The sequence below is a fragment of the Peromyscus californicus genome, unplaced genomic scaffold, assembly GCF_007827085.1.
Source record: "Peromyscus californicus insignis strain IS unplaced genomic scaffold, ASM782708v3 Scaffold_7__1_contigs__length_154581171, whole genome shotgun sequence".
Taxonomy (NCBI): Eukaryota; Metazoa; Chordata; class Mammalia; order Rodentia; family Cricetidae; genus Peromyscus; species Peromyscus californicus.
Window position 1 is genome coordinate 139923435 of NW_026294595.1, and position 27769 is coordinate 139951203.

At 52.4% G+C, this 27769-nt stretch overlaps 1 protein-coding gene across 5 annotated transcripts in view; it reads right to left on the reverse strand.

Annotated features, from left to right (window-relative positions):
• Cdh22 (cadherin 22) overlaps positions 1-27769 on the reverse strand; it is a 124086-nt gene that overhangs the window by 30919 nt on the left and 65398 nt on the right. For 4 of the 5 annotated variants that reach the window (XM_052723070.1, XM_052723071.1, XM_052723073.1 and 1 more), the window contains 3 exons: positions 14299-14418; positions 4135-4302; positions 1037-1230 (listed from right to left, as the gene is read on the reverse strand). In XM_052723070.1, the coding sequence (XP_052579030.1) occupies positions 1037-1230; positions 4135-4302; positions 14299-14418 (482 nt within the window). The remainder of the gene's footprint in view (positions 1-1036; positions 1231-4134; positions 4303-14298; positions 14419-27769) is intronic. The other variant, XM_052723075.1, reaches the window with a different exon arrangement.

Sequence of the window (27769 nt, forward strand, 5' to 3'; positions counted from 1 at the left end):
GAATGAACGATGGCATCTACAGCCAGGCCATTCATCAGGCGGGGCTCTGCCAGGCTCTGGAGCCATGGCTGACTCCACAGACACCTCAGGCGCCTACTGGAGCCACCACACTGCAGATCATGGGGATGAGGCATCCCTGAGGAAGAGAGAAAACTAGCTTGCTGGGGTGAATTCTGACGCTTTGGACTGCTAGGAAACTATGGAGTGCTGTGGGCTGCTCTGGGCCTCTGATTTCCCATCTATGACACGGGACAGTCTCATAGCTGGGGCACATGGGGATCAAAAGACTGAAAATTGATTAGATTCTGCAGCTAGAGCCCTGAGCTTGTGTTCCTATAGGGCTGTCCCAGTTGAGTGACCTTGGCAGGGTACTGAACCCCTTGCTTGGGGCACACAGAGGCCTGCAACAATGTGTGGACTCAGGCAGGGGACTTGGGCAGGGGACTCGAGCCTTCCACCGGGGAGCACGACCGAGGGCGTAGTCCTCAAGGCCTGGCACCCTGAGTCGTCACAGTTATGGCCAAGTCCTGGAAGACAGGTCCCTGCTTTGTTCTGAGACCTCCTTCCCCATCCTCTCAGAAGCACTGGGTCTGCCAGGCTGAGCTTTCCAAGTCATCCACGGGAAAGCACAATGGCTGGATGCAGTGGGGGAAAGGCTTGGGTTCGAATCTCAACACTGTCTCTTCCAGATGTGGAAGCCCCTTTCTCTTTCTCGACCTTTCTCACTAGTCAATATGCGGATGACCTTCCTTTCAGACAGAAACATGGGGATTAAAGGAAATGACCTGGGAAGGGCCAGGGCTGTGCTGAAGTAGGCCATGACGATGTTTAGGAGCATGGGCTCAAATCTGAATCCACAAACAGCTGCGCAACCTTGGGTAGGATCACTTATCCTCTCTCAATGAGACATCGAGCCCTCAGCCCCGGAGGTGGGGGAAGTGAGAGCCCCTCGCTCGAGAGACCCTCGCTCCAGAGCCCCTCGCTGCCACGGCTGGCCCAGGCACACGCCTTCCCACCCTGCCCAAGGCAGCCTCACCTTCTGAACTACTATGATGGCCTCCTGAGTGTCGCTGTCCGTGGTGACCTTGAACGCATCTCCTCCACTGCCGCTTTCTTCTCTCAGGTGGTAAGTCATGTCTGTGTTCTCGCCCACATCTGAGTCCTCGGCCTTCACTCGGCCCACAGCCGTGCCGATGGGTGCTGACTCCTGTATGCTGAACTGGTACATCTCTGTGGGGGACATGCCAGGAGGTTGACCCTGGTTTCTGCCAGCGCTGGGGAGAGGAGGAGGGGCCTGGGTATGCCTGGGAGATTTGTATCTGCAGGGGTGCTGCCCTGGCCAGGTGGGGATTTCAGACTGCAATGGGCCTGTCTTCTGAAGGGCAGAGGCCATGTGATTGGAAGTCTTTCATTCCACCCCCAGGGTTCTTGGTTGACACTATGGGGACATCCCTGTCATCCTTGAGGCCTGTTTCTCCACCTGCCTGGCAAGGGGGACAGAAGAAGTTTATCATGAGGGTTGAGGCTCTGGAGCTGGTTTTGACCTGTACCTCTGAGCTTCAGTTCCCTCATCTGTGAAATGGGAAGAACACATTCCTCAAGCAGTGGTTACTATGACAATGCAGATGTCGCTACCTGTGAGATGTGAGGAACTGTGCCCTGGACCACATGGAAATGACTGGCTGTGGCATCTCACACAGACAGCATCATGTCACCTCCTAGAAGCGCCTCTGATGACCCAGACAGTGTATGGTAGAAGAGGACAGAGCCTCACTGATAAAGGGGTGAGGGGATGAGCCCAAAGCAGCAGACAGCTGGGAAAACACGTTCTAGAGGAGATGACAGGTGTGAACACCCTGAAGCGGGCACTCTCTGGCAAAGATGGCCTGGTGACTGAAGGGGGACAGATGACACACTAGTAGCATCCTCCTATCTGACCAGAACCAAGGTCAAGGTAAGAGTGGTTTGCTGAATGAGGGGTCAGCCCAGGTGACATTTGGGAGTTTGCCGTTGGTGCCTTGAATGCCCGGGAGACCTTGTGTGCAGTGGCTGCCTCTTTCTCATGCCCACACAGCAGCCTTGAGAGGATCCTTGCTCTGATAGCTCCCCGCTGCCCTTGGGGTAGACATGGGAAGTCCCTCAGCCCTGCAGCCAGCCCGTCACAAACCTGCTGTGGTTCCTCCCTTCTGGATGGCCCAGAAGGCACAACTCAGGGCTTGCCTGTACCGGCTCTCCCCTTCTCTCCTCACTTTGCCCTTTGGGGACCCTTCCTATATCTTCAGCTGCTTCTGCCCGCCCCTCCCGGGGTGCCCAAGAACATCCTAGCAGGTACTACTGCCCACCTCTCAAACTCTCTCTCCTCAAGGCCGAACGTGAGCTGTGGGAGACGAGGGTCGTGGTGCTCATTCACCAGGCGCAGGGGGCTGTCTCGTGGGTGGGCTGTGTTAAGGAGTGGTGAGCGACTAAATAAAAGCCAGCAGAAGTTACAAGTGGGCAGTCTCCAGGAGCTCCTAGATTAAAGAGTCTAACTACACTCAGTGTTGGTGGGGACGTGGTACAAAGGATAAGCACATTTCTTCATGAGGAAACACTTCTTAGCAATACTAGAGAAGTGTTTGCAGAAGGGCACTCGGAGACACAGGCAACTAGGTTCCAAGTTCACAACAGCTCCATCTAGAAACAAGCCAAGTATTCAGCAGGACAGATACGTGGGAATACTATACAGCAAAGAAAAGGAACAGTTAGAAGAAAGAGCCTGAGAATAGGAGTGTGATTTTGAAAGTCAAAGGCACACAGCAGTGTATATCACATGGTTTCACTTATTTGAGGTTCACAAAGGGGCGGGAGTAGACTATGGTGCTTGGTAGAGAGGAGGGCAGAGTCTCAGAAAAGCACAGAAATGATGGTGACAGGCAGAGTGGTGGCTGGTGCTGGTGGAGAAGGAAGATGCTGTGGCTGAGAAAGGCACACAGGGGATTCTGGGTCCTGCTGGTGGGGCCAAGTGCCAGCTTTGGGCTTTTCTATTTTTTGCCCTTCTGTCCTCTATAGTTACAGAAAAGAAATGAGGGAGGGAGAGAAGAGAAGAAGGAAGAAAGGGAGGGGAGGAGGGGGGAGGGAGATAGAAGAAAGAGGAGGGAGAGAGGAATGCGTCAAGCAGCCTTTCTGGCTGGGCCTCCTCTCTGCTCTGACCCTCATGTAGAGCCTGCTGCCCCGAGCCTAGTACTGTTTATTGGCTGGCCTGGAGCTTTCCCTTCTGGAACAGGAGTGCTGGGGCCTGTCTGCTTCTGGCCCCCTGTCTGTAGCCTGTGCTGGGGCCTGCCTGCCCCTGGCCCCCTGTCTGTAGCCTGTGCTGGGGCCTGCCTGCCCCTGCCCCCTGTCTGTAGCCTGTGCTGGGGCACACCCTGTGCTGAACGGCTGAGGTGGTAGGCTGCTTGAGCTCAGCTAAGGGATTGTGTTCGCTTATCTTATGGGGGTCAGTCCCCTGTGGCGGGGCCTAATATGAGAGCAGTGGACCTCGGGTAATGACTCGCCTGATAGGAATCAGCTGGCTCCCGGCGGCATTTAGTCTCTGCCAGCTGCAGCTGCAGCTTCCCTGTGGTGGCTGGGCCTGAGCCGGGACAGCCCTGCTAGTCAGGCTAATAGGCAGGTGGGGGCCAGATCCAGAGAAGCTGCCTATCCTGACTTGTGCCAGAAGAGGCAAGCCTCCCAATTCATCGGCACAGACTGCTAGCCTCCAGGCTCCAGGAGGAGGGAGACCTTGACCTCAGATCAGCTTTCCTGGGCTTAAGTATGGGTGTCCCTCTGCCTGGGTGCAGTGGTTGCCCCCTTCTATCTAGACCCCGGTGAGCCTTCAACACCTCTTTACAAGCTTGGGTCGGGGATCTAGCAGTAGCTAGGGGGCCCTGAAGGGCCAGCAAGAGGGCAAATGAATGGCCAGAGGGTGAGCAGGGCTTCTCAGGTGGGGAGGCTACAGCAGTTTTTCTGTCTGCAAAACCAGATTGGCAAGGGTTTCCCTCTGTGGGAAGCAGGCTTGGAGGAGCACCCAGGTGACGGTCCCCCTTCAGGCAGGAAGCTCTAAGGGAAGCTGGACCAGCAGGCTCTCAGGCAGACAGACATACACATAACCCCACTTACTCTGTGGGAAGCGGGGCGGGTTGTCATTGACGTCAGTAACCACGATGGTGACTGTAGTAGAGCCCGAGAGGCCACCCAGCTGGCCTGCCATGTCTGTGGCTTGGATAACCACCTCATAGCGTTCCTGGCTCTCACGGTCGAGGTCAGGTACAGCTGTCCGGATCACACCTGTGGGTGAGGGAGAATGGGGCCATGGTGGCAGACTCTGGCAGGGCTCAGCCATGCTGGGCTGTGTACCAAGGGTCAAGGGAGAGCCATGGGTGCAAAAGACACACGTGGCATGGTGGTTTGAACGAGAACGGCTCCCAAAGATTATATATTTTCATGTTCGGCCCACAGTTGGTGGAACTGTTGGGGAAGCATTGAGGGGTGTGGCCTTGTTGGAGGAGGCGTGGCCTTGTTGGAGGAGGCGTGGCCTTGTTGTTGGAGGAGGCGTGTTACTGGGGGTGGGCTTTGAGGTTAGTGCTGCCTCTGCTTGTCAATCAGGTAAGCTTCTCAGCTACTGCTTCAGTACCATGACTGCCTGCCTGCTGCCATGGTTCTTACCGTGATGGTCATGGATTTTTAACCATTTGGAGCTGTGAGCCCCCAGTTCAATGCTCGTGGTGGAGATTGTTTGACAGGGTCTCTCTGTGTAGACCTGGCTAGTCTGGAACTCACTGTGTAGACCAGGCTGGCCTCTGCCTCCTGAGTGCTGGGATTAAAGGTGTGCACCCACCATGCCCGGTTAAATGCTTTCTTTCATAGGCTGCCTTGGTCATGATGTTTTGTCACAGTAATAGAAAAGTAAATTAAGACGTTTGGCCATTGGGACCCACAGAGCTCATCAGCCAGAGCACACTTGCACACAGACACCTCACACATATTCCCACAGGGCACAATCACGGACAGACAGGTGAGTTCTCTGCACCCCCTCTCTCTCTCTCTCTCTCTCTCTCTCTCTCTCTCTCTCTCTCTCACACACACACACACACACACACACACACACACACACACACACACGCGCGCGCGCGCGCTATGCGCGCGCGCGTGCCTCTACACACCTACAGACTAACACTCTGCCACACATGTGCACAAACTTCCACATACAGAAGACCATTTGCTTTGCTGAGAGGAGACCTGTGGACCAGATCTGCCCCTGGGAATCTGCCCCGAGTAGCCAGTCCTACCATGGGTCTGTTTCCCCCAGGATCAGGTATCTGCCTGGCTTGTTGGTGACCTATAGAACTTGGTACCAAGCAACTTCTCAGGGTGTTTAACATATAGGCAACAATCACTGAGGGTCATGCTCCATTCATGCACAGGTGCATGCCTCACACATATGGACTGCAGTCACACACATCTGTTCACGTGCACCCCTGCCCATCCCCCAGCCCTCTCCAATACCCCAAGCCTGGGTTCTCTGTCCAGGCCACAGAGAAGGGCTGGGACCATCTTCCAAGCTGCCCATGGTAGCCGAAATGGTAATGCTGAAGGCTAACTCTGTAGAGAAGATGGCCAGGCCTCATTTCCTGTCAGTGTAAGAAACCTGGTCAGGAGGGGGAATTGATGAGGCATTCAGAGCCTCTCCTGACACCCCCTCCCACCTGCCAAGCACAGGTGGTGACAGGTGGCGCCTGGGCCTAAGCACCAGGTGGAGTCATGCACCAGCAGCCCCAGGATGCGCCCCATAAAACCTGTGCTCCAACTCCTGATGTCCCCAAGTCCCTGGATTCCAGTAAAGGTGATGGGACAGGAGGAGAGGCTGTGGGGTGGTGTGTGTGTTTGTGTGTGCATTGTGTGCGTGGTGTGTATTGTGTGCCCAGAGTAGGCAGTACTCGGGGTGGTCCACTTTTGTAATTGTGGGGGGGAGAGGAAGGAAAGAACATGAGGGAAAGAAGGAAGAGAGGAAGGGAGGGGGGAGAGAGAGAGAGACAGACAGACAGACAGAGAGACAGAGAGACACACAGAGAGAGACAGACAGAGAGACACAGAGAGAGACACACACAGAGAAACAGAGAGAGAGACACAGAAAGAGAGAGAGACAGAGAGAGACACACACACACAGACACACACACACACACACACACACACACACACACACAGAGAGAGAGAGAGAGAGAGAGAGAGAGAGAGAGAGAGAGAGAGAGAAGCCATGGACCCTGAGAAAGAGACAGAGACCTGGAGGAAGGGACAGCAGAAGAGACTAGGGAAGAGAGACATTTGGGGAGGGGAGACCTCTTGAGACAGAAAAGGAGAGAAGAGAAGCAGGGAAAGTGCCCTGTCCAGAGAGAAGAGAGGAGAGGGAAGAGATAAGGGCATCACTTGTCGGAGCCAAAGCAAGTGGCTAAGGCCAGCTCTGGGAGTAAGGACAAACGGCAGACAGGCATAGTGGCCTCCAAGCTTACAGGTGAGGTCCAAGGCAGGAAAGCAAGGAAGAAAGCTAACTCTGCTGTTGTTTTTTGAGAGAGGGTCTCATGTACCTCAGGTTGGCCTTGAACTCCTGATCCTCCTGCCTCCACCTCCCAAGTGTTGGACTACAGCTATGTGCCACCATGTCTGGCAGGGAGCTGAGAAGCCAGACACTTTACATCTAGGGATATACTGAATGACAGTCTGGTAGCAGGATTTAGGGCCACCATGTATCTCAAAGCTCTTCATCCCCAGCTCTGAGTGGAAACTGGAGCAGAAGTCTGGCTCTACCTGAGCAGGTGAGGTGGGAGGCCTCATGTAGCTAGCTTCTCTGTTGTCCCCACTCCAGAGAGACTGGGGACATAATATCTCATAGAGCATGTGGTTCAGGAGCCTCTGGGCTCCTGGAGTGGGAAACAGGGGCCATGTGGCCTCTGGACACTGTCTGGAGTCACACACCATGTGAAGTTGCTATGGAGATAGTCTCTGATAAAACACAACCCAGTTTCCACAACCTTGGATAATTCCTGCTCACTGAATATGGCCTTGGGCATGTGGTGTGCTCTGGCTTAGGGACAAGTCAGAGGAGTGTAAAGTCTTGAGTGCTGGGGTCTTTTCTCTGGGAATCCAAAGGCCCCTGCATGCTGAAGCAACCCAGAATGTAAGGGACTTGGTGAGAGGTCTAGGTCTGCCAGCTGAGTCAGCCCTCAGCTGCCCGACACTCAAGGGCTATTCCACGAATGACCCCCAAGAAAGAGCTGCTCAGCTAGCCCACACAACTGTGACAGAGAATAAACCATCGAGCCACAAAGCTTGGCTTATCTTGGTACAGCCTTAGGTAACTGATAGAGAAATCCGATTAGCTGAGCCGTTCCTGAGCTAATTCATGTAGCTGTGTCTAACTGAGGGTCAGTTTGGCTGAGAGGTCCAAGATGACCTCAGCCTCCCTCCTCCGTCTGCGGGGACACATGAGCTCCCTCTCCCTCCAGGAAGCTGGCATCCTTCTGTGAGCTCTCGGGGCTGTGTTCTAGAACAGAAGTTGAAGGCTGCGGGGTGGCTCAGGGGGTAAAGGAGCCCACCCGTGAGCCTGGTGACCTGGGTTCTGTTCCCACATGGTAGAAAGAGAACCAAGTATCACATACACACACACTACCCTCTACATGTGTGCTTACACACGTGTGCACATACACAATGAAGACACAAATAAATGTTAAAAAAAGGTAAAGACCTCTTAAGAACGGATCGTGGAATCTACATAACATATTTCTATCATTTTCTGTTGGGCCAAAGTAAACCGCCAGATTCAAGGGTGCAGAAGTGGACTCCACATCTCAATAGTTAGCAGGGATAGTGGGGAGAGAGGAGGCGTGAGGGGGCAAACAAGGCACACCACAGCGAGCCCTCTGTATCTGCATTAGCAGATTTTAAATTCGCAGGTTCATCCTCGGACACAGCCAACTATATATGGAAAACAGGAAGGAGATGACTGCGTCTGCGCCGCACGCATAGCGCTCTCCCCTCAATGCCATTCCCCGAACAAGAGAGTGAGACACCGATTTCCTACATCTGCTTCATGTGCAGTGCCATCAGCCCTCCAGGGATGACTTAGGGTACATGAAAGGATGCGTGAGGTGACATGCCAGCACCACGCCACCTTATGCTCCAACAGCCTTGCAGTCTTGGAGTCAAGCCCTGTCAGATGCCAAGAGATGGATGTCCTCAGTGGCAGTGCGCAGGGAGGAGGGCGTATGGAGGTACAAAGTTCCCAGATCGGGCCATGATCTTATCCATTCATTTATTCATTTATTCACTTACGCTCGCGGAGGATTGTGATATGCTGGGAACACTCAGCATTGGACATGAGGAGTGTAAAAAGGATCAACTTGGGCCAGATAGACACAGGTGTGGTTATTCTTTCCACTGTTTACACACCCTGACTTTGGGCAAGTTCTTGGGTCTGTCTGAGTCTGTTCCCCATTCCGTAAAATGAAGCTATCCACTGTGATAGCTTCTTGCCAGGATCCAGAATTACGTAGGAGGCAGGTCTCTGGGTACACCTGTGGAGGATTATCTTGATTATGTTAGTTGAGCTAGGAAAACCCATCTTAATGATGGGTGGGACCATTCCTGGACTGCAGAGGGAGAGGAGGAGCACAAGCTTGCTTTCATCCTTCTCCGGTTACAGACCGAGGATGCAATGTGACCAGCCACTTCAAGCTCCTGCTGCCTCAATTTCCTGTGGCGATGGACTGTGAATAGAAATGAACCCTTTCTGGCACTTTTCATCTCCTTTCCTTTCCTTTCCTTTCCTTTCCTTCCCTTTCCTTTCCTTTCCTTTCCTCTTCCTTCCTTCCTTCCTTCCTTCCTTCCTTCCTTCCTTCCTTCCTTCCTCCCTCCCTCCCTCCCTCCCTCTCTCTCTCTCCCTCTCTCTCTCTCTTCTCTCTCTCTCTTTCTTCTGTCTGTCTTTCTTTCTTTCTTTCTTTCTTTCTTTCTTTCTTTCTTTCTTTCTTTCTTTCTTTCTTTCTTTCTGGCATTTTATCATAGCAAGAGATGACGATACTTGCTCTGGGGGTTGCTGAGGCATAGATGAGACCATGTCTCACTTTTTAAAAATTATTTGTGTGTGTGTGTGTGTGTGTGTGTGTGTGTGTTTGAATGAGATGTTCTTCATAAGTCTCAGGCATTTGATTACTTGGTCCCCAGTTGGTGGCTGTTTGGGGAGGAATTAGGAGGTGTGTCACAAACGGTGGACTTCGAGATTGAGTGTGCTCTCTTTACTTTCTGACTGTGATATGAAATGTTAGTTCTCAGCTGTTCCTGCAGCCATGCCTCCTCTCGGCCATTGTGGAGCCTATCCGTCTGGAACCATTAGCCCAAATAAACCTTCGTGAGTTGCCTTGGTCATGGTGTTTTATCACAGTAACTAAGGAGTGTGCTTGAGGGGTGCGGGCATACACATGCCACAGTGCACCTGTTGAGGGCAGAGGACAACTGAGTGTCCATTCTTGCCTTCCATCTTGCTTAAGACAGGGTCGCTCATTCACTGCTTTGTACCCCAAGCTTCTGGGAGTTCTCCTGTCTCTGCCTCTTACCTCACTATGGGACTGCTGAGGTCACACACACACACACACACACACACACACACACACACACACACACACACACACACCTGGCTTTCCATGGTTCTAGGAATCTGAACTCAGGTCCTCAAGCTTGCATGGCGAACACTTTACCCATGGAGCCATCTCTTCAGCCCCAGGTCTCACGTTTTAGAGACTTCCCACACATCTTTTTCTTTGCATCCTGGGTTGGACACCCCCATGGACAAGCCCCAGGCAAAGGTGCAGCTGATCTTGTGTCAACGTAAGGATATCTACAGTCTTGGGATGAAGTGCTCAGTTAGCACTTGGACTGCCTGAGTGGCCTTCTCTGCCTCCTGCCTGTCCCCCTCACCCCGATGGCTGTTTCCAGTTTCTCTGTCAGAGCAGAAATCTATGAGGGTAGAAGAGGAGCCAGGTTCACCACCCTGACCCCAGGATCCAACGCACAACAGATGCGTAGCAAGTCCGAGTTTTGTCCCCTCTAGGCCCAGTGGCCGTCCCTGGCACAGGTGTGAATTTTCAGCCAAGATCATGACAGGGGCTGGCAATTATAACTGGCCACGGCTGCCCAGTGCCCCCAGTCCCAGCTGTTGTCTTCACCAACCCTCTATCTCCTCCAGATGCTGCAGAGGGGGCTCTGGAGCCTGTGTGACGCCTCATTAGCCTCCAAATGCCATCCCTGTCGCCCCTGTGGGGGGGCTGGCTGGCAGGCCTGGCCTTTAAAACACACAAGTTAATTCCTCCTCTGGCACTTGGCCCCGTGGCGCGGCCCCTCCTCCTCCCTTCCTCACACCTTCCCCTCAGGCCTCGTTGCGGCTCTGCTCCCTGCTAGCTGCGCAGTGAGAACAGACTGTACCTCGCAGCAGCAGCTAAATATAGCCCCGCATCGGCAGAATATTCCTGGCTGGGGAACGGGCTGGGGCTGGCAGTGGTGCCAGGGTGACTCTGGCGGTGACGCTGGGGTACAGAGGGAAGACCCAATGCATCCTGGGAAATGCCAGCGTGGACCCTTTCAGACCCAGAAGTTGAGATTCAAACAAGGATTCCACTGGGACTCTTCCACCCGGCTTGAAATGAGCCCCCTTCCTGGCTTCCAATAAACTGTTTCTGTTTTACTGGACCTTTGGATTCTCACCTGTCACACCCCTTCTGAGCTTGGGGGTTGCCCCTAAGAAAGAGGAAGCCTCTTCACTCTCATTATGCTCTAACCTGTCACCTACCTGTCCTTGCCACCTCCCAAGATTCAGTCCTGGCCCTCCTAAACCCCCAGCCTCCCCCCTGCAAACAAACATAATCTTACTCTTGCCTTTGACTACATAGCTTAGGCTGGCCTCAAACTCATAGAGATCCGTGCACCAAGGCCTGTGTTGAACACAATGGACACTCCTTGTCCTTATGACCTTACTGCTTATCCCTAGACATCCCCATGACCCTCGCCTCATCTGGTTCTGGGCTCCAATTCTGACATCTCCATCTTATCCTTTACACTCCTTGCTGGAAGTCATTGCTGCCCGACACGCAGCTTCGGTCAGTGCACTTATTTTCTGCATTTCTTTCTCTGCTAGAAACCCCAGAAATGCAATCTTGGATGACCCTGCTGCTGTCTCCCCAGTGCCTAGTGCACAGCCAGGCCTGTAGTGATCACTCCATCAGTATCGGAATGAACCAAAGAGGTCTCACCCCACATTCCCACAAGCTCATGAGTACGGGGTGAGGGGTGTGCACTAGAGCTGAAGACGCTGAAGAGAGAGAAAGGGGGTGCAGTGGGTTCCTACAAGGGGCAGACATCATGTAGGATGGAGCCCCTGATTCCTCCCTTACCCTACCTACTCTCCTATCGTCACAGGAGACTTCAGAAGCCTCGACCATTTTCAGAGCTTCATGTCCATAATTTAGATGAACAGCTGAAACTTCTAGAAGTTTTTTTTCTTCTCTTCCCTCATAACTTTGGCACAGTTAAAGCTGAATTATCATCTTAAAATACTTGTATATTTTTATATGTATGAATGCTTGCCCATGAGTATGTGCACCATGTGCATGCAGTCCCTGTGGAGGCCAGAAGAGGGCGTCAGATCCCCTGGAACTGGAGTTATAGATAGTTATAAGTGTCCATCTGGTGCTGGGAACTGAACTTGGATCCTCTGGAAGATAAGCCAGTGCTCTTAATTGCTGCATCGTCTCTCCAGTCCCTAAGGTTGGGTTCTTTAGTTCTGCTCCAGACCCTGGGACACATTGGTCAGTCCCTCTACTGAAGATGGCTCTTAACTCACTTCATCCTGTTTCCATGGGAGGCAGCCCTGACCTTCACGACTATGGGAGAGTAGGTTAAGGGAGGATTCGGGGCTCCAGGCTGCCTAGTGTCTGCCCCTTGTAGGAACTCACTGCACCCTTTCTCTTCAGTATCTTTTTTTTTTTTTTTTTTTTTTTAATAATTTATTTTATGTGCATTGGCCTGCATGTACATCTATGTGAGGGTGTCAGACACTGGAGTTATTATAGACAGTTGTGAGCTGCCATGTGGGTGCTGGGAATTGAACCCCGAGTCCTCTGGAAGAGCAGTCGGTGCTCTTAACCACTGAGCCACCTCTCCAGCCCTCTCTTCAGTATCTTAACACACACTCGCTCCCAATCCTTCATCAACTCCGGCCTTCCAACTAGCCAGGTGTTAAGGGGTCCGAGTAGGTGTTGGGCAAATACCAGCTTCTGACTTTTGTCTTTGGGGGCTCTGTGCTGGACACCTGGGCTCTGGCGCGTCTCTGCCTCTAATTCCTGTCTCCGAGCCAAGCTCACTTGCTGCCACCCAAGGGATCTTGTTAAAATGAAAACCTGTACATGTCACTTCTCTGCTCAGAAGTCATCAATGAACCCACAGTGTCGGTGAGAAGGAGGGGCCCCGGGCATGGCAATCTAGGGGAGGGGGAGTGTAATCTGGTACCTCTAGGCATTATCTGTTGAGATTCCAAATGCATGTGTCCTGTGACCCAGCATTTCTACTTCCTGAAAATTACCCTGCAGATACACTCACACCGGCAGAAAATGATGCATGTGTGAGGTTATTTGTGGAAGCACTGTTCATTGTAGCAAATGATTGGAAAGAGGGTACGTGTCCATCAGGAGGGGATGAGTGAAATAAATTTCAGTATATCCATAACAGACATTAAATAAAAGAATGAGGGCGCTCTTTGTGGACTGATACGGAACCATCTTCAAGATGTATTGTTAAGCAAAAGCAGGAAGCTATGTGTACGGCGTGTTTATAACTACCTTCCATGCAAAGCAAAGAAGATAAACACATGCCCTGTTTCCTTGCACATGCATAGCACAGCTCTGCAAATATCCACAAGAAAATTACATTGGTTGCCTTGGGGACACAGGCAAGGTGGCTTGGGGACCAGATGAGGTGAAGGATTGCTGCTAAATACTCATTTGAACTTTTTGAATTTTGAACCCTGAGATGTTCTATCTATTTTCAAAATGACTTAATGTTTTTCAAGTGGAGGAGTCTGAGATTGCCCAGGCTGCACACACCAGCCGCTCACTACCTGTGGAGCTGCAGCAGCTGGGGCCAGGGAGTGGGGCACTTTCTCCTTAGCGTTTCTTCAATGTTGGAATGTTTTCCTGAAATGTACTGCTTTTACAAGGAGGTAAGAATAATGAAGATGTTATGTGTAAGAGAACACAATTAAACTGAGCTCATAGACTAGATTCCTCCCTCTCCTCCCCAAGCCAAACAAAACAAACACGTGAACAAAAGCCAAAGCCAGATCCATCACACACACCCACACACGCTGCCCTTAGAATCAACTTGAGCTCCTGAGCCCTGCCAGCCTGGACACGTTGTCTGCCCACGTCCCCATCCCTAGCTTTTACCTGTACCATGCCCTCTCCCTGGGTGCCTTCCCTCACCTCTCCATCTGATGCTTTGTTGTTGGATACTTCGAATCCTAATTGTCCCAGTAAATGCCTATTCCACCCCTACAGTCCCACAGGCCACACATGGCATCTGGTAACTGCCCTGAGGCTGATCTGTCATCTTCCTCCTATCCCGGGACAGTGAAATGTCCTGTTGGAATCAATGTCAGCAGCTCTCCCTGGCTGTGTGACCTCAGCTTAGTCATCTGCCTCTCTGAGCCTCTGTCATCACTGGCATTCTCCCAGGGACCTCAGAGGCTCATCACCGTCTAAGCTCAGAGTGGACGGTGGGTGCCGCGCTGTCGTTTGGTGGTACATGCATGTGTGAGGGGTAAATAAGGAAGTGTCACTTCATCTTTCCGTCACATCATCAGCTGCCGTGGGAGCAGAGCTTAACACACACTTAAAGGAGCTCCTCCAAGAACTCACTTGTTACCCCATAACACACCTGGGTCGGTTTAATCCCAAGGACAAGGCGGCCAAGTTCAGACACGTGAGGTCCTTATAGGGTATAGACAGCTGCGCTTCCTGTCTTTCCTTTTCCCTCCTGTTCTTACAGGAGACCCCACCCACTTTCCCATTCTCTCTCCTCTTCTTGTGTGGCTGCCCATCCTCCCACATCCCCAGAGTCTCCTGGAACCCAAGATGCCTGCCTACACATGCTCTGTGCTTCCTCAGAGTTGCTGGGTCAGCAGGTGTGATGATCTGCCATGGGCTCCACCTCTCTGGCCAAGCCCCCTGCCCCAGCCCCATCCCTCACCTGTCTTGGGGTCCACTGTGAAGTGATGCTCGCCGTCTAGCACACTGTACACCAGCCGGGCGCTGCTGCCGTAAGTGGGGTCATCCGCATCGGAGGCCATCACCTGCATCACAGACGTGCCTGGGCCCGGGGGACCAAGCAAGACAATGGTCATACAGCGGTCACCTGGAACTTTGTGGCCCTGTCCCCTCCCCACCCTAGGGAAACCATGAGGGGCGACCCTTTGGGGATCTATTGGAGGTCATTGGCCAGCCACTTCACAGCCCTGTCCTCACACGAAGGCCCAACCTACTTCCTGACCCCATGGCCTTCCTAGGGACACAAGTGACCATGGAGTCATATCTGGATTTAAGTACCCCTTGGTTCCCAGATGTAGGACTAGCAAGGGAATCTCAGTTTCTCCTCCAAAATGGGCAGAATGCCAGTCCTTGGCCCGCAGGGCAAACGAGAGGGTGGATTTGTTATTCCCAGTACTGTGCAGCTAAGGGCAGTCCCTCAAAGGCAGAGGCAGGGGGGACAGTCATTATCTACATAGTTATGAGGCACAGTCAGAGCTGGGACTAGAAAGCAGGCCCCTGGGGGCTTTTAGTCACTCCAGCCCCTCTGGCTTCGTTTTGGACTCTGTCACCTGTCTTCCTTCTCTCTGCAGCCGCAGAGAGGGCAGAAGCACAGGCAGCTCGCTGGACCTCAGAGGCTGGCCCCCGGGCAGGAGGATGGCAGTGGCCAGCTTCCCTTTGGAAAGTGGTTAGCCGTAGGCCATGATGCCCCCTTGCCCCTCCCCCTGGTGCCCAGACAGCACCGCCCCCCTCAAGCCACACACACTTTTCCTCATGCTCTGCACGTAGGCTGCTGGGGAGAGCATAAATTGGATAAAAGTCCATCAAACAGCGGCAATTAAGTTATTGATTTTCGACGCTGCCTCATTAAACTGGGAGCTTCTCCCGGCCTGTCCCAGAGATGGCTCTAATTTGACATCATGTTCAATTTGACGAAAGCAGGGCTTGGGACGTGAGGCTGGACCAGTGGGGGAGGGGCATGGAAAGACCATGGGAACCTTTCCAGAAAAAAAAAGGGATGGGGGGAGGTGGAAGATCTAGAGAGAGTTTTGGGGGCTCAGGACATGAACCAACGAGGACATGATGGAAACCCTACATCTGGGTGATGTTCTCAGCTGGATGCCCTGCTAGGGGCCTGGTTGAGACCCTCCTGAGGCTGAGTTGGGCTCTCTGGGCCAGCAGGCAGCCTGCTGGGAGGTGAGGCCAGTTCACTGCTTGGCTAATGAAGGAGTCTGGAAGTGCTAGTACAGCAATTCTGCTGAGCCCAGCCCGTTGCCCGCCTCTCCCGCCTCCAGCCCGGGGCCCTCCATCATTCCAGACAGACACATGTATTTATTTTTCACTCCTTTGCATTTCTCATTTTCCTCTCTGGGTCCCCCTCCCAGCCAAAGCCTCCTGAGTGGGCCCTGCAATGCGCCTCTCTTTGTCGGCTACAGTTCCATGCCAACCACATCTGAGTTGCCCAAAGAGAGAGCACAAGCCCTTCCCTGTGTTGATAACGACCACGGGTTGCCAACTCAGGGCCAAGGGCACAGCCATGGTTACAGAGGAGGGAAGTAACGACTTCCTGTTGAGCACCTACCGCATACCTGGAGTCACAAGCCTCTTACACCATCTAAGTCCGTATGGCATCTCAGAGATGCACGGTGGACCTCCGATGTTACAGGTGAGGAAATGGGCCAGACAGGAAAGATTTGTCTGCATGTGCAGAGAGAGGACATGGTGGGATTTGAACACATGACTACACTATCAAAGCCCTTTTGGGTACTAGTGTCAGCACAGGCACAGTGACTTTGGGGAAAGTGGTCTGGTGTGCTGAGCCATAACCACTGATGGACCTTGATGTGAGACATGCCATGAACTCCTTTGTGCCTCAACACCCTCCCAAGCTCCTGAGATCATGTTGGGAATACAAATCATTTTGTTTCAGAACCAAGAACAGCACCCAGCAGAGGTAAGAACTGCAGGACTACAGGTGGCAGTCTCAGGAGGCCCCCCTCAGGTGTGTACAGTGGTGCAGCCAGGCCTCCCTCACCGAGGCACTGGAGTGGGGGGGGGTGCACCAAGTGTCAGGCTCGAGATGGGTGCTCGATAAATAGGGCTGTTGTAACTGTTACGAGGCAGAGTCTCCCTGTCTCTTCCCTGCCGGTTCCTTCCATCCCACAGACAAGTCACAATGCTGGGCTGAGTGACTCCCTGGGGATATGGCTGAGCTCACTCTCTCTCTCCCTGACTGCATCCCAGGGACTCCCTCGGGGATGCTGGAATCATTTCCCCAATCCGGGATTCTTTATGGTAGCCATTACAGTTAATGCCAACACATGAGGATGGTGAAGGGTCAGTGATTCACCACGGCTCCCCCAGGCCCTAAAGAAATGGCTTTCTTAGACCACACCTCCCTTTCCACCAGTCAGAAGCCCCCCCCCCCCAGAATTAGCAGAAAGAAGGGTGCCAGGCTGGAGGCAGCAGTAAGATCACCTTGGGGTTGTCCCCAAGGTCAGTTGGCCATAGCTTCTGCCAAGCAGCTTGCCATGACCATCACGCTTCCATTTTTTCAACCTCATGTTAACTCTGTGACACAGATGCAGGGGTGAGTGGGGAACAAATCTCGCTTCCTGGCCTTTGTGTAAGCGCTCACACCGCGGCCCAACATCAAGTCACCAACGTGGTGTCAAATGGCCCTCAGAATTTCTAAAAGTCAGTGTGTAGCTCTCATGAGTGGAAACGCATGGTCAGAATTATTACTCAACAGCAGTGATGGTGTTACACATACAGAATAATTGCTTCATACCACCTACTGTGCTGTGAGCCCTTTATGTACACCATCAAATGAAAACCACACAAAAGCCTTGTGGTTAGACCTGTGAAGATCTCCAGGGCCAGATCACTGACATCAGTGATCCTAGCATTCAAGGGGCCAAGACCGGAAGTTACCCTAAGCTTGAGACCAGGCTAGGCTACAAAATGAGGTCCTATCTCAAGAAACAAACACACAGACAGTCCACTTCTCGGATGAGGAAGCTGAGGCTGTTGGGTGGTAGACCTCTTTATCTCTTAGTATCTCCGTTTCCCCACTTGAGAGGCAGGAATCAAGAGCGCTTTCTGCCCTGTTGGGATCCTGTCAACACAGTCCCGTGTTCAGCACCAAGGACAGCGCAATCCACGTTCAAGGGGACTGCGTGTTGGTGAGGCAGGATTTAAATGAAGGGTGGATCTGACGTCAAAGCTCATGTATTCTGCCATCCAAATAGAAGGAAGGGATTGACAGAAGTTGAGATAAATAGGTAAATGAAAGAGGGAAGATTCTGGGAAAGTATAAGGAAGGGGAGAAGAGAGGAACACAGGAGAGGAAATCCTTAATCCAGGTTTTTCAAGTCAACCTGTCCTAGATGGGCCGGGCTGGAGAGAGAGAGAGAGAGAGAGAGAGAGAGAGAGAGAGAGAGAGAGAGAGAGAGAGAGAGAGAGAGAGAGAGAGAGAGAGAGATGGGAAGGCTGCTGTCCAAGGTGCCTTGGTCCTCCTGCTTGAGAGCTGCTTAAGAGCCTAAGTCAAGACAGCACTAGGAGAGGCCACCTGCCTGATTCTTGGATAAACGGGATCTCAGGGCTCACGTATCCATGCAGAATGTTAAATATGGGAAGTCTGGTCCCTAGAGAGCACAGATTCCGATGGTGCTCAGTCTGGCCGCACATTCGAATCCTCTGGGAGCTTTAAAATAAAACTGACGCTGAGCCTCGTCCCTGACCAATTAAATAGAACTCTGCGGGTGGAGCCCAGGCAAGGGCATTTTTTTTATTAGCTCCCTGCAAGGCTCAGAATGGATGCACTGTGGATCTGGCCCCTAACTGAACCAGTAAAGAAACTGAGTAACAGAAGGGCTCAATGACATCCTGAGGTACACAGTAGGGAGCGATTCCAACCTAGACCTTCCTGGCCAGGATGTCACCCTCCAGACACACTGCACCTGCACTGAAGGTGACATCAGAAAGGACAGCAAGCCTGCCTTGTGCCCCTACGTCCTTAAAGACCCTCCCAGCTGAGGTCAACCAGAGAAGTGGCACCTTCTAAGGGATGATGTCCCTCACACTTCCAGGGAATGTAGGTAGGCTCTGGCATCACAGTTCTGGGTTACATCCCAGTGTGTCTTCACCCTTACATGCCAAGCAAGTCCTCCCTCTGTTTGGCCTGTTTCCCTCTGTGTAATCTGAGACTCTGGGGTTTAGAGGTGATGGATTTAAGAGGCCAGTGGGCCGAATGTGTAGTGTGTGCTTCATTTTCTGTTCTCTGGATAGCCAGGAGGCACTTAGAGCTATGTTCTTGGCCCTGAGTAGGAGACTCCTGGATATCAACACCAGAGAGAGGGGACTCGCCTGTGATTCATCTCTGATTTATCCCGATAGCTCTGATGTTATCCATCCCATCTAGTCTCCTAATACAGGCTGTCCATGGGATACAGGAGGCCCCAGCAGGCTCCTGGAGAAGGTGATGCTATGTGGGGTGGAGCTGGAAGGCAGCAGAGATAAACTCTCACTCCAGTCCTTCCCTAGGTCCCACATGTGGCCGCAGGAACCCCACCCAGAGGTTCCCCATCTGTAAAGAGTCCATAATATTTTATCCCTCATGCATCCAAGGCTGTGGAGACCCCTTAATGAGATTAAAGAGATTAAGTGCTTTGGCAAAGCTCAGAGTCCTCCCCTGGCTGAGGCAACCAAGTGTCATTATTATGAAGATGTTTCTAATTGTCATCTCACAGCTTCTTTTTACCTCCTCTGCTACCCTGCTGGGCCTGGGGATACCCTGGGCTCACATTTAGCTTCTCCAACATTTATAAAAACAGAATCCCACCCCCTGCTGCTGCCAGCACCGTGTGGAACGCTTTCTATTAAAATTTAAAAACCACTTGTCGAGTCCCTGGGAACACTCAGGTTACGCAGGAAGCAAGCCCCCTTTCCAACTCCGGCCCCCCTGCCTCCTCTCAGCTCCCTCTCGGATCATCACTTATAATGTGGGCTGGCTGGGCTGGTCTTGACCTTGCTTCTAGCTGCCCAGCTGGGGCGCCCTAATGTAGATGAACGATCCACAGGGGACGCGGGGGATTTGGCTGCAAGGGAAGAGGAGGTTGCAGGACGGAGGAGGCCAGTTCAGAGACCAGCAACAGGGGAGGTGACACAGGAGAGGAGGGGCGGGAAAGTGGGTCAGGGTGGAGAGAAGAGGGACGGATACTTAGGGACAGAAAGTGGAGCACAGAAACGCTGGAGTCACAGAAAGAGAGGAACTGGAATAGAGGGGGCACTATGCAGGAAACGGGGGCAGCGTGGTGTGAAGTGAGGGACGGAAGGGTGAGGTCTAGCCTTGAGAGGTGAGAGACCCGTTTACAATTTTTGGACTTGTTTCCCTCACCCTAACTTCCCTTGTGGATCCCAGTCCCAGTCTTGTCCGTGTAGGCAAACCCTGTGTGTGTGTCTGATACGTTCCCCGCAAAGGACTTTCCTGATACCCCACATTAAAGCCCACAAGGTCTTCTGACCTCTCGGCACTCAGTGAGGCCATCGTCATGGAGTCCAGCGACCTTGTTTGTTTGGGATACTGATAATGTGATATCTACGACAACAGTCTGGCCAGTGGCAGGAGGCAAATGGGGTGGATGGGGGAAGGCAGGGGGTGACAGAGAATGTCTTCTTTTACCTCTACCCATTTTATGTTGTGAGACAAGAAATAAAGGTTCTCTCGGAACCTGGAGCTCACCAATTCGTCTAGACTAGCTGACTAGCAAGCCACAGGGACACGTCTGTCTCTACAGTCCCCAGGACTTGGGAGGTACAACACTGCTTCTGGGTTTTCCATGACTGGCGGGGATCCGAACTCAGGTCCCCATGCTTGCATTGTGAGCACTTTACCCACGGAGCCGTCTCCTCCTGTAACTCACCTACACTCATCCCCCTCACAACCTGCAAGACCCCTGTGCATTAGACCCCTGAGGGAAGAATGGCTTTATCAGCTTTGCACTGGGTGCCATGTTAGCCCAGGACCCAGCAAAGGAGCAGTGCGCATGCTTGAATGGGTTGTTTTCATTTTACTTATTTAGCTTTAGTTTTGAATTTTATTCATTTTATTATGTGTGTGTGGTGTGTGTTGGGGGGATCCATGTGTGCCATGGCATGTGTGCATGTGGAGACCGAAGGACAACCTTGTGGAGCTGGTCTTCTCCTTCTGCCTTTACATGGATCCCAGAGCTAAAGCTTGGGTCATCAGGCCTCCATAGCAAGCGCCTTACCTGCTGGGCTGTCTTGCCAGCCTTTGAGTAGCTTTTTGGTGGGATAGACAAGGTGTGCATGGGCACGCTCCTCTCTGTCCAGATTACCTGCGGTCCCTGGGAGTCGACTTCGAAGAGCTGGGGCCTCCTCTCTGCCACCTGTCCCCACCAGAAACCTCCCGCTCCATTGCCCTCCAGCGGGGGAGTAAGAGCTAGTGCTGTTGCTAGGCAAGAAGATGTGGTACATATAGATCTTCCTGGACTTTAATTAAAAACATCTTTAGAAGTCGTCTCTGCCGAGGCCAGCGATTGATTCCTGGTGTGGGCCCGAGGGTTGCTGAGCCACACTCTCTCTGGCTGCAGATGGGACAGTCGGAAACTACCTGCTTACTGCTTGCTGCCTCCTGCAAATGATACTCTTGGGATCCATCCTGTCTCTTCCCTTCCTCTTTTCCTCTCGGTTGCCACCCCCTCAGGCCCCAGATTTGGGAGATAGGCCGCATGGCCTTATGCTTTTATTTCTACTCTGCTCTTGGGCCTCGGGTTCCTTGGGTACAAAACGGGGGTGTCAGCACTCGGGGGAGAGCCCATGGAGGATGAAGTGAGATTGGGGATGTGAGAGAGATTTCAAGCTGTAAAGTACTGGGCAAGGAAGGGCCATGTCTGTTCCCCTGAAGAAAGCCATGGATGCTGAGCCCAGAAACAAAGAGTTCTGGTTCCAAGTTCTGTCTCCGGCCTGACTGTGGCGCCTCAGACAAGTTACTTTATCTCTCATTGCATTTACTTCCTCGTCAGCAGAATGAAGACAGTAACACCTGCCCTGCTTATTCCCGGGATTGGAGGATAAAGGCGAATCACTTTGTGAAAGCAGTGTTAGCCGATAGCTGTTATTTACTGAATATCCCAAGAAGTGCTGGTTGTACTGCAAAACAGCCTCCTTCCACCCATTAGAGATGCAGCTCACAGGGGACCTGGAGCCCAGGGAATGGGACTGTGGCAGAGGTCTGCAATGTCCACACTTGGTTGAACCCCAATCCTATGGTCCAGCCACACCAGTACTGTGTGATGTACACCATGGCTCCCGCCCTACCCTCACAGCAGACATCACTAATCTATTGTGGCATTCCTTTCTGCTGAGCCCAGATGAAACCTTCAGACTCTCCAGTCACTACCAATTGATCGAGGTAGTTGCAGGAGACGAAACTGACTCGTCCCTAGGCTGAGGTTGGGATGGTGTTGTTTATGTGTAGTGTGTGATATGGGTACCGGGATCCAAAGTGTCTGCTCGTTTTCTATCTGCGGGTCTCAATACAGAGTAATTCCAGCAAACATTAGCTACGTCCTTGTCCTTGGATGACTCATTGCAGGCTCTCAGAGTCAAGTACGCTGGACGCCATGCATGTAGTGGGTGCTAATAAACACCGGTGGGTTTCATTGTTCTTTGCATTTCCTGCAGGGCCGAGAATAAAGCAGTGGCTAATAAACACCGATTGGATCTAGGCGTTTTCTTTCTTTCTTTCTCTCCCCCTCCACCCCAGACAGGGTTTCTCTGTGTAGCCCTGGCTGTCCTGGAACTCTCTCTGTAGATCAAGCTGGCCTTGAACTCAGATCTGTTTGCCTCTGCCTCCGACTGCTAAGACTAAAGGTGTGTGCCACCACCACCTGGCTGAGGCTCTGTGTTTTCAATGGTGCCAAGTGTAGTATCTTGCATACAGTTGGTATCAATGACTGAAGAAGCGGAGCTGGGCCTGCAAGCCCAGGAAGAGGAAGATACATGAATCCTCTCACTGTATCTGAGCCAGGTTGTGACACCCCTACAACCTGGGCCTCCTACATTGAAAGATCACAGAGGTAAGCCTGATGCCTCAGAGGAAGACCCTGGGCCCCTCCATTGAAAGATCACAGAGGTAAGCCTAATGCCCCAGAGGAAGACCCTGGACCCCCTCCATTGAAAGATCACAGAGGTAAGCCTGATGCCCCAGAGGAAGACCCTGGACCCCCTCCATTGAAAGATCGCAGAGGTAAGTGCTTCCTGACTCACTGTTTGCCAACTTCCTGAAGTCCCAAGCTTTCATCCCTTCCTCTGCTGATGCGTCTTCAGGGGATTCTCCATTACAGACTCAGAGCCAGGTGTCCCTCATGCATCTCTACCTAGGTTTACGGTGGACACCCTAGTCCTAACCTGCCAGAGAGTGAGCGCTGTTCCAGCTTGTTCCCCCTTCCGAGGTAGCTCCAATCCTGAGCTGCTCCGAGCTCCTGCCTCTCTCCCCAGCATCCAGTCCTGCACTGACCCCCATGGGCTCTGCCTCTGAAACACCAGCATTCTTCTTCCTCACCATCCTTGCCATGACCTCTCACCTGCCCAGCCAGAGCCTTTGATAACCTCCCTCTCCATCCTTGCCTCTGTGGTCTATTAACAAATAGCCAGATCATTCTTTTAAAATATGCACTGGGTCGTGTCACATCTCTGTCCCCATCTCGCTCAGCTGCCACTGAAAACCTTCCAGCAGCCACAAAGTCCTATGTACTTCATCTTATGACCCTTTTTCTGAGGTACCCAAGCACTGTCCGCCGCCTCCCCATCTCTTCTTCCAGGAATCCTTGAACACAATGTGTCCCAGGGTCTTTGCACCCATAGCGCCCTGTGCCTACAATGTCCTTTGAATGTGGTGGCGGTTCAAGCGAGGTACTCAACCCAGCAGCAGTTCCTGGGAATTTGTTTTCATTTCTAACAGTCAGGCTTGCTGGATGGGAAACCCTGGGGTGTGGCTGGGGTGGAGCTCCGCAGCAGAGTGCTTACCTAGCGTGCATGAGCTGAGTTTGATCCCCAGCACTGCAAAGAGAGAAGAAAGAAAGGAGCCCTGGGGGGATAGATGTGGCAGCCTGTGTTAACTAGCTCTCTAGGTAATTAGGGTACACACCAGAGGTGAAAAACCCTGCTCCATCCATGCAGTTCCCTTCCTTCAGTGCATGATTCAACACTCTCATAAAAAGAGAGTTTCCGGGGCTGGGGAGCTGGCTCTGTGGCTGAGGCGCCTGCTGGGCAAATGTGAGGACCTGAGTTCTAATCCCCAGACCTATGTAAAGCTGGATGAGACAGTGCACACTTGTAATCCCTGTGCTCCCATAGTGAGATGGGGAATGGAGGCAGGAGACTCATCAGAAGCTCACAAACCAGTTAGCCTGGCCATACAGTGGCAAACAAAAGACAAGCTGGATGGCAAAGACCAGCACTGGAGGATGCCCTCTGACCTGCGCCCATGCTCTCTGTCACACACAGAGCACACTCACACCCTCGAACATGCACACACGTACATAGACACCCCAGCATACATCTGAAAAGGAGAAGAATTTCTACCAAATTCTAGCCAGTCCTGTTCCCGTCACTCCCTTACCCACTGTGTGACCTTCTGGCGATCCTCAGTGCAAGACACAGTGCCTGGCATGTGCCTGTGGTGTGAAGGACCCCTGGCCCCAATGCTCAGCAGGTAACTCTGACCTCAGGAGGAGGACAGGGGCTTGCTCAAGGTCACGGGGTATCAGGCCTGCCAACTGCTGAGGACTTGCTTCGCGGCACTGGCCCCAGCGTGGGCTGGCATGCCCCTCCTCAGAAGCGTGGTTCACTGGCCCCCGGCGCACTTCCCTTCTCTTTTAAGCTCTGAGTGGTTTAATTTGCGAGCACAGCTGCCTTTCATGTCACAAGCTGCGTCCCTGCTCCCTCTGATCTCAGAAGCTGCCCGATCCACTGCTGCCACTTGTCGGCCCCGCCCTGCTCAGCCCGGATCAGGAGGCTCAGTTAATTGTGACTGATTTTCAAAGCCGCCTGGAGTCTCCGTGAGCACCCAGTGCCCAGATCCACTTCTTCAAAAAGTTACTCAAATAAATCAACTAATTTAATTTCTGTCTTTCCCCGCCCCCTCCTCGGTTCCCCAGCTTGTCCAGGGTGAGTCACCCTTTCTTCTGAGTGCTATGTGAGTTCAGGCTGGGACTCAGGCCAGTGCCTCCTACACTCTGTGGGACCTGAGATGCACTCTTGTCCTTTTCCCGAGTTCAGTCTCCCCGTCTGTGAAGCAAGACCCTCCCCTCTCCGACAGCTTGGAAGCCCAAGGCAGGGATCAGTTGCAGTACTCACTGGCTACAGAACCCAACGTACCTTCTCTTCCCTCTGGGTCCTGGGGCTCCCGTCTGTTCAGCGGGATGCTGACACAGACCTGGCATGCTAATTAGTCAGGTGAGAGTGAGGTGGGGACGACAGAGCCAGCGTGGCAAATGTGGCCTGCTTCTTCTGCCTGCCTCAGGCCCAGACCTTCTCTGCAGTACGGCAGACAGGACTCTCCTAAGGCTCCCCTGAAAGTCACTTAGCTGTATAGCATCAGCTCTCTCCAGCTTTCTGGTCTTTTCTGTGCCTGAGCGTGCAAGTCAGAGAGATGGCTGAGCAGGTGTAAGTACAGGGCAGGCAAGCCTGGTGACCTGAATTTAAGTCCTGGACCAACATAAAAGCAGGATGTGATAGCAGACAGCTGGAACCCAAGCACTTCTACAGCAAGATGGGAGACGAGGACAGGAGAGCCGGCCGGCATCTCAGGGCCAGCTAGCCGGGAGTACACAGCACAGCAGTAGAAACAGGAGACGGCCTGCCTCAAGGCAAGGGGGAAGGCTGAGCCAGTAAAGGTGCGGTAGATGATAAAGATGCTTGTCATCGGGTCTGCCCACCTGAGCTCAATCCTTAGAACCACAGTGAAAGGAAAGAACAAACTCCCCAAATGATGACCTCCACACATACCCATGGCTTACATGCACCTGCACATGATATATATATATATATATATATATATATAGATAGATAGATAGATAGATAGATAGATAGATAGATAGATAGATAGATATACATAGATATATATAAAAGTTTTTAACAAAAAAACAAACCACAAGTCAGTTTTGGGAAAAGGTAGACAAGACCATGTCCTCTTGGGGCCTACAATTTAACAGGGAGGGCTGCTGGGCCTGGGGAGTCAGGGATTTGAGCTGCTGCCTCTGGCTTGCTGGTGACCTTGGACATGCCACCGCTCCCTGAGCCCCAGTTTCTCCATTTCCACAGTTCATGTCCAAGCTCTTGGCAACTCTGGAAGGTCCTGGATCTTTGCCACTGCCAGCCTCCTGGGTATTTTCCCAGCCCAGAGCTCCCCGGTGAATCGGTTTATTCGACTGGCAGTTTAAGCGTCTTTGCTGTGCTTCTGGACGAGTCCTTCCATCCGAGCACACCAGAAACCAAACTCCCACTTTCCTTTCATCTCCCAGAGCTGTTCTTCCAGCTCAGGAAATGGAAATTCCATCAAGTTCACCAGTCAGGTCAAAATCCCAAATGTAAGCCTCGAGTTCTCCCTCTTACATCCAATCCATTAGCAAACGCCTTCAGCCTAGCTTTCAAAACACATCCACCAGCGACCTCATTTCATCTCTTCTAATGCCACCTTGAGTGGAGCCACCGCCAGGCCTCATCTTGATAACTGCAGCATCCCCATTTAGAGCAACCGGCTCCTGGCTTTGCCCTCCCCACGCCTGTCACTTCTCCCTGGGACAGTCACGAGATCATGTTAAAAGTAAGCCAGACTCTGTCGTTCTTCAGAAGGGGACCCATCATGGCCTGCCTAGCATGTGCAGAATCAAAGGTCCAGCCGTAACTATTATGTAGATGGCTGCGTGATACTCAGGGAACATGACCCCAGGGCCTTTGCACATTCTGCTCTCTGTGCTCATCTCTCACAATGCCCATCTTCTCACTTCACTGCTTCAGCATCACCTCTGGGAGGCTTCACTGTACCAGTCATTCTTCTGCTTATTAGTGTCTGTCATCTCTAGCCAGAACATGCTATTTGTGAATATATGGACTCTTGTCTGTCTATACATAGCTATGTCTCCCATGCCATGGCAAGCACATAGTAGGTACTCAACAAATTTCTTTTAAATGAATACTATATGTCAACAAATACATGGACGGTCATAGGAATGCACGGGTTTTGATACGTCACTCAGTTAGCAAGCATGTACACATCACACACACACACACGTACCTGTGTATATACAGAGCTCACTCCTCTTCTGCTCTATTTTCCCACTATTTCTTGGTGCCCCCCCCCTCACATTTTCTCTGGTCCACATTCTCCTTTGAATACCAGTGATCTGCTTATTGAGCCAAATTTGGCCCAACCTGGATACACTGGGCTGATAAGGCCCTCCCGCAAATACCTAAGTGTTTCAGCTTCTGATGTGCAGCCAAAGGGTAGGAGAGCCAGAGAAAGGTCAAGCTAGCTTGCATCTCCAGGAGACGATAGCCTAGGACCTAGGATGCTGCTCTCTGCCTGCCTGCCTTGCAGACCTCTTTGGCTAATATGCTGAGGAAGGGGTGGCAGCTTGGGACCCACAACCCCTGACTCAGTCAGTGTCCACTAGAGACTTAGGAGCCTGGGCTAAGTGGAACCTTGGTGTTCAGAGGGCTGTCTGAGACCCCACCCATGAGCGGGTGGGGCAGAGGCATGCTGTGTTTAGTCTGGGCACACTGCTCCATTCAGATGTGTTCTGAACAGGGTTGTCTCACATCTACAGGCAGTAGTGTGTCTTCTTTTGTTATCCACACAGGTTGGGTGTGTGTAGTGCCCCTGGGTATTCGCAGCCACACTCAGCAAAGAATAATTGATTCTCTCGGTGCCTCATGTGGGCTTGAGTACCCAGGCAGCAGGGCCTCTAAGCTGGGGCATCCCAGTCAAATGAATGAAGCTGTCCCAAACTACACCCAGATGTGTCCCTAGCTACACCTAGATGATGCCCTAGCAAGGTGACACCTGCGGAGGTTACCCCTGTGTTCATGGTGGTGGCTGAGCTTGTCCAGTAGCTTGCTTTGCTTGAGGGCTGTTTCCTGTGCCTGTGTTGGGTGGCTATGTGCAGGTGTGAGACTGTGTTGAGATCTGTGCTGGCCTGGCTGTTGCCATTTTAGGCTGGAGAAAATGCAGCAGTTGTGCAGGGGCTGCGTCTGTGTGCAGCTGAACTCTGAGGGAGAGCTGCGACCATGTCAAACACGGCTGGCACATGGGGTTGTGTCTCTGAGCATACAGTGTGCACGTGCCTAGCTGAGCTTGCATGCACAACTGGGTTTGGGTGTGCAGCTGT